Source organism: Musca autumnalis, unplaced genomic scaffold (assembly GCF_047663935.1).
Source record: "Musca autumnalis isolate F117 unplaced genomic scaffold, ASM4766393v1 scaffold_3, whole genome shotgun sequence".
NCBI lineage: Eukaryota > Metazoa > Arthropoda > Insecta > Diptera > Muscidae > Musca > Musca autumnalis.
The window spans coordinates 231,715,438-231,727,622 of NW_027411866.1; the positions used below are offsets into that span (position 1 = coordinate 231,715,438).

The following is a 12,185-nucleotide window of genomic DNA, read 5'->3' on the forward strand; positions in this document are numbered from 1 at the left end:
CAATGAGAGTAGAAGAGTAGTAATAAAACGGTTTTTGGGGAAGAGCAAAACAAAACCCCCCAAAACAAATACCTGTTGGGGCTGCCGTCACAAACACACTACTCACACATTCAAAAGGTAGATTAATTTGAATTTTTTGAGAGATTTGAGTAAAAGAAATGTGGATACCAATACAACAACAAACACAATAATTACAATAACAACTATTTACTCTGGCAACGTCAACGTTAACTGCGACGACAACAGTTTTTGTTAACTTATTGCGTGTGCATGCAATGGCAACGGGTTGCCCAGTCAGCAGAGAGACAAAATAATCGAGCGTTTTTTATTCATCAGACAGGCCAGAACTGCTGACAACCAACTGAAATTAGAAGGCTAGCTGGGGCTAGTAATAAAACGTGCGTTGTTCAAATTGGTCGTCTACGAAATTATTGACGGAAAAACAAAAAATAAGTTAAAAAGTAATCCAAAAACAAAAGCTAACAAGTGAAACGAACAATATAATTTTTGAAAAAAAAAGATACAAAATAAAATATTGGAGAACGTCATAATATTTAACCCAGTAACAAAAGAAAAGAGCGAAGAAAAAATTTAACGAATTTTCAAAACAAAATAAGTTCGTTGTGAAAAATAGAAAAAAGAAATAATTTCAATTTGTTTATTCCAGTTAATAACCAATAATTATCATATTTTAACAAAATGGTGGAAACCGTAATTACCGTTGAACGCACTCAGACCACACAAACTGCTGCTCCCGGTGGTACAGGTGGCGGTTTGACAGCGTTGAGGATTAATATTGGATATTTCCAAACTGTTCCTGGCATTATTAAACTTGTACAATTTGTAAGTGGCAAATATGTTTTTTTTTATTTTTTTTAAATAATTTTAATTGGAATGTAAATATTTGATTTGAAATTGAAGTAATGAGTACAGTTGTGTTTATATAAAAAGTAAAGACAATTTCAGAAAAGTGGATATGTTTCAATAAGAAAAATATAAGATTTTCTAAATCAAATCAGCAAACCAAGTTGGATTTCAGTGAATTTTATTTGATTTATACGCCATGGAATTGACATTTGAAATCGAATGGATTTCGTAAATCTAAACGTATTATAAGTTGCAATAATTAAACCTGTTGAAATTGCCAAAGGGGTAACACATTTCGGAAGATTTTAAATAAGCCATTTGCAGGAAAATCCATAAGAAAAACATATGGAGGAACGCAAACTGCTATTGTTTCCTAGACGTTAGCTGTAAGCAAGATCTATTTAACAGGTCACGTAAGTAGCACAACAACAACTCATTTTTGGCGGAAAATTCTTCACTATGTCAAAATGTTTGTTTACGTTTTCATACAATTTATTCACAATAACAAAAAATTTGACAGATTGAAACCAATCAGCTGGACGTTTTACGCCACCTTATTATTTCATCATGGCTGTAAGTCATTCAAGCGCTAATCAGAATAGATATTAAATCCAGGGATGTCAACTGTTCCGAGGTAAAAATCACTACAGTCACATACGCACCATAGGTCTGTAGCGATTTTTACCTTAAAACAGTTGACATTCCTGCTTAAACTGTGGTTTTTGTACGGCAAAAATCACCACAAGTAGCGGGAAAACCACCAACTTGGCACCCTTGATTAAATCATTGCGAAACGCAAAAAGCAAACCAAAAACATATACATAAATCTTATACTATGTTTACATTTACGAAATATACTCGATTTCAACTGTCAATTCCATTGCTCAAACGTCAAATGAAATCGAATCGATTTCAGATGAGTTTTCATTTGACGTATACGCAAAGGAATTGACAGTTGAAATCGATTGGATTTCGTAAAAGAAAATGTACTAAAAGACAGTACCTGATTAGAAGTTTAAAGGCCTCGTACATAGGCAGATGGCTCTCTTGCATACGTTTTTATAAGCTTTGTTCCCGTACTTTTTAATAGTAAAAATCATAAAAGAGAGAAAAATTTTTGTCACACAAAAGTTTTTTCAAAAAGTTCGGGAACGCAAAAGTGGAAAAAACGTCAAAAAACCTGGAACAATAAACTTAAAGCTTCTTATAGTGTGTAAGAAGAAGAAGAAGTTACTCTACAGCAAGGAAACCACTGCCCAATTTTTGAGTGTTTGCTGTGTGGTGCTTGAACAAAGGATAAGGTGTTGGTGTTTTGTTATTAATTTTTTACGTTAATAAATCGTTGACTTTTTATAACTTAAAAAAAAATTCAAAGTCGGCGTACCAGCCAATCAGACGCCGGCATCCATGTTACTATTTTTTAAAGAGATTTTAAAGAGAAGTGAACATTTTACAACTTTTTTGTGTACGGGAACGGGTTTTCAAGTAAAATGTGTAAAAGTCGTAAAAATTGTAAACACTTTTTAGTTCTGGAACAAATCTATAGTAAAAGTCTAAAGGTAAAGGACTGTTTGGTTCGAATTTATTATTTTTCCAGAAATGAATTAAGCCAAAATGCCATGCCTCTTTTGTACCGAGCAGGTAAAACTTTTAATGGGAAACTGTACCTCCTCGTTTTTAAGGGATTTGGTAGCAATATGTGTGTTCGTTTACTCAAAATTTTTACAAATTGTTAATGGATGTTGTTCGTTTTCTTTACAGTACAATGCAAAAGACCTTGAGGCCTGGGTACATAAGCTGCTTTGCCTGGTTGTCTTGCTTTCCTGCTTAATTTTTGACATAATAAAAATGAAAGAATAAAGGAGGCCGACCAAATTTCGAACTGGGTTGCTCTTTTCTGTTTTATTCTTTTATCAGAAGCAAGCAAGGCAACCAGACGAGGCAGCTTATTATGTACGTAGGCCTTTAAGGCCGGGGTACATAAGTTGCCTTTCTTTCCTGCTTCATTTCTGACATAACAAAAATAAAAGAATAAAGAAGAAAAGGTCAACCTATTTCAAAATGACTATTTGTCATGGACTTTGGTAACAATTGGTAGATTCAATATTGTTTAAAAAATTTTAAAGTAGCTCTCATTGCATTCCATTTCTTTGTGAGACTCTTCAAAATGTTTGACAAAAGCTCACAACCAAATTCTTATCAAATATGAAAATTTAGTTTTGATATGTACGCTGCTGTTTTTTGGAGTTACCTTTGATATTTCTAATTGAATTTCACATAGATTAGATAGGGCCAAGCCTAAATTGGGGCTAACAACAAAGAATGGGTGGCATACTTTTTAATCTCTTCAATTAATTAAATAGTCGTCAGTCAGTTCGAACAAAAAGGGCACAAATTTATTTCAATTTGGGCCAAAATAGTAGTATTTGATGGTGATAATTAGAAAAGATTTGTAAACGTTTGAAGGGATTTATTGGTTATTTGGGTTTCTACAATACGCAGTTGAAATAATTAAAAACATGAAGGCCTACTTTTAATGAAGCTTTCATTATTTGAGCGTCAGTCTAACTGTCGATGTCTGTTTATTTATCTAACTGTTGTAATTCAAATGAAATGTGTTAAATGTCAAAGTACTTGGATTTATATTTGAATAAAAATGGTTGCTAGGTGATAAGGGCTAGAAATCATGGACATTTATGAAAGCGGACGAGATATGATTTCGAAAAGTTGTACATGAGTCACCCTTTTACGACTCTAACCACTGTTGCCAATTAGAAATCAAAGATTCACACTGCACATATACTGATATTTTCTATAAACAATTCTCTCGAAATCTTTGGGAAAAGTAGATTAATATAGAAATCGGACTATGATCATAATTAGATTTAGAGATTGGGATTGTATTTGCATGCTTCCAAGCGGCAGCGTTAATTTGCATTAAGAACTGCATTTAATTTTGCCCTGACGGACGACAGTTTCTGCATTTACGAAACAGCTGATTGCTGGTAATCAACTGTTTTGTTGTTGTTCGCAATGCAAATTGTGTCTGAGAGCATGAATATGCTCTCTCCCTCATATGAATATGGGATCTCTTTTACGGTATTGCCATATTGAAATACCTAAATGCCCTTTAAATTCAGTTTCATTCTGTGCATTAAGAATGTGGAGAATGCACGAATTAATTTGCATTAAGGCTGTTAATGCACATTAACGCTACCGTCTGTCTATGGTATTATTGCATAAATCTTCGTAGAGCTTAATCTAGTGGAACACATCTGAACCTAAAAGTACCTTCAAGAAACGCATTGGCTTTAGGTGTATTATTGTTCTCGTATGCTCCCGTTTCGTTGACATTACCTTACTTTAATTTTCAAATTATAGAGGAAAACAGGGTCAATCGACAATCACATGGTAGACACGACTGAAATAACCTTGTTTGTTGGTTCGTGTGGTCTTCAAAAGCTACTTATTTCTCATTAAATATTTATTATTTTATACTAAAACAGTTGTTTTACGTTAGAATAACTTGCAATCTATAGTTAGTGTATGTAAGAGATATCAGCTCTGTTCCTTTACGTGCAAGAATCTTCAAGTTTTACAACTTTTTACTCGAAAGGCGTTCCTTTACTTCAGACACCATACAATTCATATGAGTGCAGTTTACAACTTATACTACTTTTGCCGATTTTACCACTTTCAAAAGTAAAAGAACAGACCAATCCATGGGTCATACACTCACTCCTACACTCGTTTTATAAGCAAGGGGAAATAAATTGGTATGTCCTTCATAACTGCGTTTGACAATGACAAGCATTTATAAGTTTATTATCCTTGTATAAATCAATTAAATCGTGTTTTTTTCTGAAGAGCGAAGCAATTTTGGAACTTTGGGAATTGACATTAGTAGTTATATTACCTAATACAATGTACATATAAGAAGTGTTATGCAAAAGTTTTAGTAGTAGCCTCCCTACCACATTTTCATATTTTTAATAAGACTTTAGTAAATTATTGCGAGTGATTTTTAGGTAAGGCGTCAATTATTGTCGATTCAAAATAATGTTAGAAACTTGTAAATAAGATAAAAATTGCGTCTTAAAGAATAATTTAATAGATGAAATTAATTTAATTGCTAAGGTTCCCATCGCCTCTTTGTCGAACAAACTCAACCAAGTCCAATGCAACTACTCAGTTACCGAACAAGAATACTTGACAGCATGGAAACTGGCCTAATGTAAATATGGACTAATTTAATTGTCAACGTTTTCCATCGTTATTATGTCGAATGAACTCAACCATGGCACAATAATACAGGTACAGCGGCAAAAACAGCTGATCTTCATACCAGTTGTCAAAATGCATTATTGTGAATAAAATCACATACAAAGTGTAAACAAGCCATTCACAGTAATGCATTATTGTGAGCAAATTTGACGTTTTGTATGATTTGATGTAACACCTTCTTATTCCACCATGAACTCAACCAAATTCAATGCAACTACTCAGTTACAGAACAAGAATACTTGACAACATGTCAATCATTAACCCTGCGTTTACACATGACAGGACAGTTGAGTACATGTATTGATTGTCAAAACCCCAAAACTTGCCTGTGTGACGTAGACGTCCAGACAACTGCAAAAACAGCTCTAGAATTATGAATGAAAATCGTCGATTTCTTTATGTTTTCGGTTCACATATTTTGTTTTTGTTCATGTTCTTTTGTTTTCAACACATTTCAATTATTATCTCACTTATTTTTACAAAAAATGTCAAAAATTTGTTAACCCGGCTGTCTGTAAAAAAATGATGGACAGCTGGTAGACAGCCGAAAAATGTATGTATGTTTTAGTAAATCAGAGTTGTATTTGCAGACAGACTGTATTGTGTAAACGCCTAGTAAAGGCGAAAACGCAATAAATGTTTGAATAATAGGTATGTTCGATAACCCAAAAGTTTGTACAAATTTGTACAAACCAAGGCAAATTCATATAAGGCATATGCATGAATTACAACAACTAACAAATTTACAAAAACAACATTGTTGTTATTGAAAATTAATTGTCAAAGAAAAATTGAATAATAGGGTCGTTCCAAAAATATTTTTAGGAAAAACATAAATACATTTTGAAAATCCTCTAAAATAGAAAAAAATTGAATCAAAATGTAAATTTAAAGCGTTCATAACTCTCGTAGGTAATTTGTATTACACGTTTAGGATGAAAAAGCAATATTGTATGGAAGCAAATTTCGAAGTTTCAAATTTCATGAGTAGACCCTATTACATTTTGAAAACTAAATTTACAAAAAAAGTAAGAATACAACTGATTGTCACTTCTACCTTATATAAATATGCATTGGTACAAACTTTTACAAAATGCTGTTCGATAACAAACTTGTAAAGTAAAGGAGAGCGAATGGAGAGAGGATTTTGGAGAGTTTTGTTACTGAGAACTTACAAGTTTTTGCAAGCAAAATTTTCCTTGTAAGAATTTGCAAGTTTGATCAGTTGAATTAAATCGTACTTTACTTTTTACTTGCGAAGTTATCGAACAGACCTAATGATTTGCGTATTTTTGGGGGTATATATCATAGGTATTAAGGTCGATATTTTGGTTACAAATATTTTCTCCCTTTCTTTAATTTGACCTCGAGTACATAATTCCTTAAACCGGTCTAGGATACAAAAAAAAAAAACTTTTTCTGATTTATCAGCAAACTTTTTTGTCCAAATAACTCACAAAAAAACTTAATATGTCTCAATCATATGACAACATTTTGCTATTCATATAAATTTAAATTGTGTTAACTTGTCGTTGTCACTTTTTTTAGCTTGCTGAATATTCACTTTATCTGTTCTTTATGGTTGTTTTGTAATACTATTTTGTTGTCTTCCATTGAGCTCACTGCCAAATTTATTTTTGTTGTTTCTTTTTCAATTCTATAAAATTAGAATTTTTCTATCTTTTTATTTATCTGTGAAAATAGCAAAAAAACGGAAAGAAAAGACCACACACACGCATTTTTATCAAATAGTAATAGACTGGCGAGCTTTAACTTTGAAAACTGGCAAAGGAGAGGGAGGCAAAATAATTAAAGTAAATTATAAATACAATATGCGTGGTTCAGGGCCCTTAAGGGCTGGGTACATAAGATGCCCTCGCCTTGCTTTCCTGCTTCATTTCTGACATAATAAAAATAAAAAAAGGCCGAGCAAATTTCGAACTGGGTTGCCCTTTACGATCGCATTTATGTCGAATAAACTCAACCAATCCCAAAGTTTCTACTAAGTTACCCAACAATATTACTTGAAAGCGTGTAATCCATTAAATATTATGGGGAAGGACATAGATTAACACCATCGCTGGTCGTGCATCTCTGCAGTGCAAAAGTCCCCAACCGATATCAAAAGATTTATGGGTACATCATTCAGTTTTTTGTTATGTAAACCACGATACTATACCATTCTTCTGTTCATGGAGTGACAGCGATAGGCAACGGAGGTGTCTATTTATGTGGTGTCTGACATTTGAAATCCAGTGGATTTCTTAAATGTAAACGTACTATTATTTTCTAAATCTTTTCATACCCCCGTCATATGTTCATGCACAGATATAGCTATTCAAAAAATATATCGTTAGATGTTCCTTGAAGTGACGACAGTCTGATGTTTTATTCTCATGTCTCTCATTTATTACTTCTATCTTCTAAACAAACTATCTTCACACCTGTATGATAATGTCAGGGTGGTGGCACAGTAAATGTTATTGCTGTTGTTTTTTTATTGCCATATGACAATTAGATAAAAATGAAACTACCAAAAAATAATAAAAATTGCCAAGAGGCAAAGTTCAGATTTCAAATAAACGAAAAATATTTAAAATTCTGAAATACAGGTGTTACTTCGTTGCGGTTTTTGTGTGTATACATATGTGGTCACTTTAGAATATTTAAATATTTTGGTTATTGGCCCAATAACTTATTTATATAGCAACGCCAACGACGACAACAACGCGAATTGTGTGTATGTGGCTAAATGAGTGGGTCATATCCATTCTTCATTGATTTTTGTGTGTTTTTTTGCTTTGTGGTGGACTATTTGTTGTCTAAAGTGTGGGGTATACAAATAAAGTGAACGCTAAAATTTTTGAGATATTAAGCAGCTGCTTGTTTTTTGTTATTTTATTTTCCCAGTCCAGTTGAATAAACAATTTTGGTCATAGATGGATGATCAGCAATGTTTATTAGGCATGTGAATCATTTTTTTTTTTTTGTTTCAAATTTAAAATGTTTGATATAAATTAAATATAATGATTTTTATACTTTTTAACAAACGACATCTTTACCATATACATACTATTTTTGAATATATATTTTTGTACATCCTTAAAATTCTCTACGAATTTAATGCCACGCAATGAATGAATGAATGAATGAATAGGCGGCAATGGTATTTCGATTCAGATAGTCGAAGGCGATCTAAGAACACCTAATTTAACGCTAATTCAACCTCTCTAGTGTGACTTTCGACAAACCTTTAGTCGTTCCGTGTGTTCGCTTACTCAAAATGTGTACAAATTGTTACTGGATGTTGTTCGTTTACTCTACAGTACAATGCAAAAGAGCTTAGTCGATCCCAAGAAGTTACTGGACTTATACAAATTTGTACAAATTATCGATTAAACGAACACACCTATTGAGTAAACGAACACACCTATTATCGACAAAAATCTCTAATAGTACTTTTACACTTACGAAATTGAGTGGATCCAAACTGTCAATTCCTTTGCGTTCGTAAATGAAAACGTAGTATAAAATAAAAGATCGAATAAAACTTAATTTTAATATAATTATAGTACATTTACACAGTACTGGGAAATGATATAAAGTTGTCAATATCCCCATAAAGTAGGATGCAATTGGATGATCTCCCTTATGACGAATAAACTTTAGAAAGCCCAAGGCTACTACCATGGTGGAATAAGAAGGTGTTACATCAAATACCAAACGTCAAATTTGGTCACAATAATGTATTACTGTGAATTGCTTGTTTACATTTTGTATTTGTTTTTATTCACAACAATGGATTTTGACAACTAGTGTATAAACAGCTGTTTTTGCCGCTGTACCTGTATTATTGTGCCATGGCTACTACTCAGTTAGGCGGCCATCAGACCATCTGCTTTTTCACATGTATGTTGTCACTTTGGGTATACTAATATACAGAACAGCTGATGTCATACATGTGAAAAAGCAGATGGACTGATGGCGGCCTTACCGAACAAGAATCTATTATTATAGCGCATTTACACAATGTAAACGTACTATTATAGCGCATTTATACAATGTAGACGTACTATTATTGTACATTTACACAACGAAAACGTAATATTATGATACATTTACATAATGTAAACCTATTCTATAGTATATTTACAGAGTAATAGATTTAGTGAACCTAGTGAAATTGTCAATATGTATCATCATAAATGAGATGGACCAGGTAAAAAGATATTATGTGGACATGCTATTAAAGCAGATTTTAGTAAAGCTGATCAAGTTGTCGACCGCGCCGACTACAACGTTTAAATTATTTCCATGACCTAATCGCAATGGCATACTTATGAACAATAAACAATAAATAATAGTACACATGAACATAAATTTTAAACAAAACTCTGGCCGTAATATTTTAAATTTATAGCTCCTCAAATAATAAGGTTAATAGTTCAATTAATCATAATTGTATTAAAATGTTTGCAAAAGTGCTGCAAAAATATCTTCACCCAAGACCAACTGAGAAAGACAACAAACTCTTAATTTCACTTTCATTTAATAAGAAATAAATAACAAATACACAACAACTCACATTGATATATGTATGTACCATAAACCCAGTTCCCATATATGGTTAGAATATTTATTTGTTATGGAATGCCGCCAAGTGGACAACAAACAACAACATCGACATTGAAAGATATAATAGTGACAACAGCAATAACAACTTTTTGAATGGCATTCAATGATCAATGAAAACAGCGACAGAAAAAAAAATGAATTGAATCATCACCGTTTACAATCGATATGTTGGCGTTTTTAATGGGGATCACGATGATGATGATGATGATACTCATGGTGGTGTTGCCGTTGATGACGACAGTCACTTTGTGCATCACCTTTCAAATTAAATTATTCCAGCAATTATATTATTCGATATGGAATGTTGTCATAATAAATTATATTGAAAGTTACATGTAAATATGTATACATTTTTACTTTTATAGGTTAAACATGGAAATCTTGATTGACGAATCCTACAATGCAAGTAGGGTAAGGTATTTCCGATCGCCTTTATGTCGAAAAAACTCAACCAAATCCAACACAATTACTCAGTTACCGAACAAGAATGCTTGCTGTAAATGTATATCATTAAAGCCAAAAGATCTTCTAGTAAACCGGTGTACAGACTTTTAGGAATAGCTGTTATTCGATGTCAGGATTGCGGTTATACGCAAGTAGTGGTAGATACATCCGTTTGCGGATGTAATAGGAAGAAGAGTTTCCGGTCTCCTTAATGTCAAAAAAACCAACCAAAGTTTTAATCAATTACTCAAGTACCAAACTGGAATACAGGATAGCATTTTAACCATTAAGAATTTCAGAGCTTATGAGGACATAGCATTACACACAATCGCTGACCGTGATAAAGTCATTGATCACACCATTTTAATTTAAAGTCTTAATGATAAAAAAGTTTAATTTAAGTGGGATAGTCCTTAATGTTAAGTCCTAAACAGGTCAGAGCACGCATATATATGTATGTATGCAGATACAATAGGGAGATTTTACGATCTCTTTTGTGTCGAATAAACTCAACCAAGCCTAATGCTTGGTTTACATTTACAAAATCCAATCGATTTCAACTGTCAATTACTGTGCATTGAATTTCATTTGACATTTAAGCAATGGAATTGACAGTTGAAATCGAGTGGATTTCGTAAATGTAAACTTACTATAACGGTGCTACTCATTTAACGAACAAGAATGCAAGGTCCTTCTTTATGAGGATATTTGACGTATATGCAAAGGAATTGACAATTTAAAGCCATTCGAATAATAATAAAATCATTAAAGCTAAAAACAGATACAACGTTTGATTAAAGTTTTGCGTTGGGCGTCGAGAAAAAAACAACAACAACAGGGCGACGACGATACCAAAGTCCAGCGTTTATCTGTTTGTCGGCATATATTTCAAATGAATTTGAATTTTTCGGCATCATGCCCAACAGTGTAAAAACGGCCAAAACGACACAAAACTTTAATCAAACGTTAAGTCTGTCTGGTTACTTTCCCAGCAAGAGCAAGAATTGTCCAGCAAGAACTTTCTCAGAGAGTAAGGGGTTTTTATTCTCTTTTGCTAGAAAATTGTAAAAAGTAAACAGACACCTCCAGCAAAAACCAGCAAGCAATCAGCTGACTTGCCAAAACAGAACAATTTGTCCGCCAACAAAGGAAGCAAACACGTTGTATTTTATTAAAAATAAAAAAGAAAATGTAACAAAAAAGTATTTTTCCACTTTACAAATTTGTTCTCCATAAAACAATACAATTAGACTATGTTATTTCCACAATAAAATTGTTTTTGATGTTCACAAACATAAATCAACAAAAAACTAAAAACGCCTGATTGATTGTTTTCAGGAAGAAGAAGAGCTTGCAAGTGCTTGCTAGAAGAAATTTGTCCAGCAAGAATTTGCAAGCTCTCAGTGAAAGAACTGTCAAAATGTCTCTCTCGAATCGCTCTCTTTTGCTGGTTTTTTGTGTTAACAGACGACTTCCAGCAACAATTGGTACAAATTGTTACAAATTTTAGGGTAACCAGACACAGCTGTTGTATCTGTTTTCAGCTTAATTCTGAAGAAGGAAGTTTATAGCAAACATCTTAAAATGTTTATAGTAAGTTTACATTTACGAAATCGAGTGGATTTCAACTGTCAATTTATTTGCGTATACGTCAAATGAAAACTAATCTGAAATACATCGCTTACAGTACATTTACACTATAATGTATTTAAGTTGTCAAATAAATCGAGATAATTCACTTAAATATGTTATAAGTGTATAGTCTAACAATGGAAATGTCAGTTGAAATCGAGTGGATTTCGTAAATGTAAATGTAGCATTAGATCATGCACCTTTCAATTTATTATTCTTATTAGCATCTCTTGTGTTCCATTAATTATTGAATGATAATTGTGATATAATATGCTAAAGAATTTATGTGAACAAAAAAATTAATAATAAATCATAATGATATT

At 32.6% G+C, this 12,185-nt stretch overlaps 1 protein-coding gene and 1 long non-coding RNA gene across 6 annotated transcripts in view; one reads left to right on the plus strand and one right to left on the minus strand.

The window, feature by feature from the left end:
* The first annotated feature begins 246 nt into the window (after positions 1 to 246).
* The window catches only part of LOC141399115 (CKLF-like MARVEL transmembrane domain-containing protein 4), a 58,210-nt gene continuing 46,271 nt past the window's right edge, over positions 247 to 12,185 (plus strand). The window contains exons 1-2 of one of the 5 annotated variants that reach the window (XM_073977255.1): positions 247 to 398; positions 668 to 843. In XM_073977255.1, coding sequence (XP_073833356.1) covers positions 700 to 843 — 144 coding nt within the window. In that variant the 5' untranslated portion in view covers positions 247 to 398; positions 668 to 699. Of the gene's footprint in view, positions 844 to 12,185 lie in introns of all 5 variants that reach the window. The other 4 variants (XM_073977252.1, XM_073977257.1, XM_073977254.1 and 1 more) reach the window with 4 other exon arrangements.
* On the minus strand, positions 445 to 1,698 carry LOC141399116 (uncharacterized). Its single transcript, XR_012411771.1, has 2 exons — positions 1,629 to 1,698; positions 445 to 1,264 (listed from the first exon to the last, which is right to left on the minus strand). It is a non-coding gene; the product is annotated as an uncharacterized lncRNA (long non-coding RNA).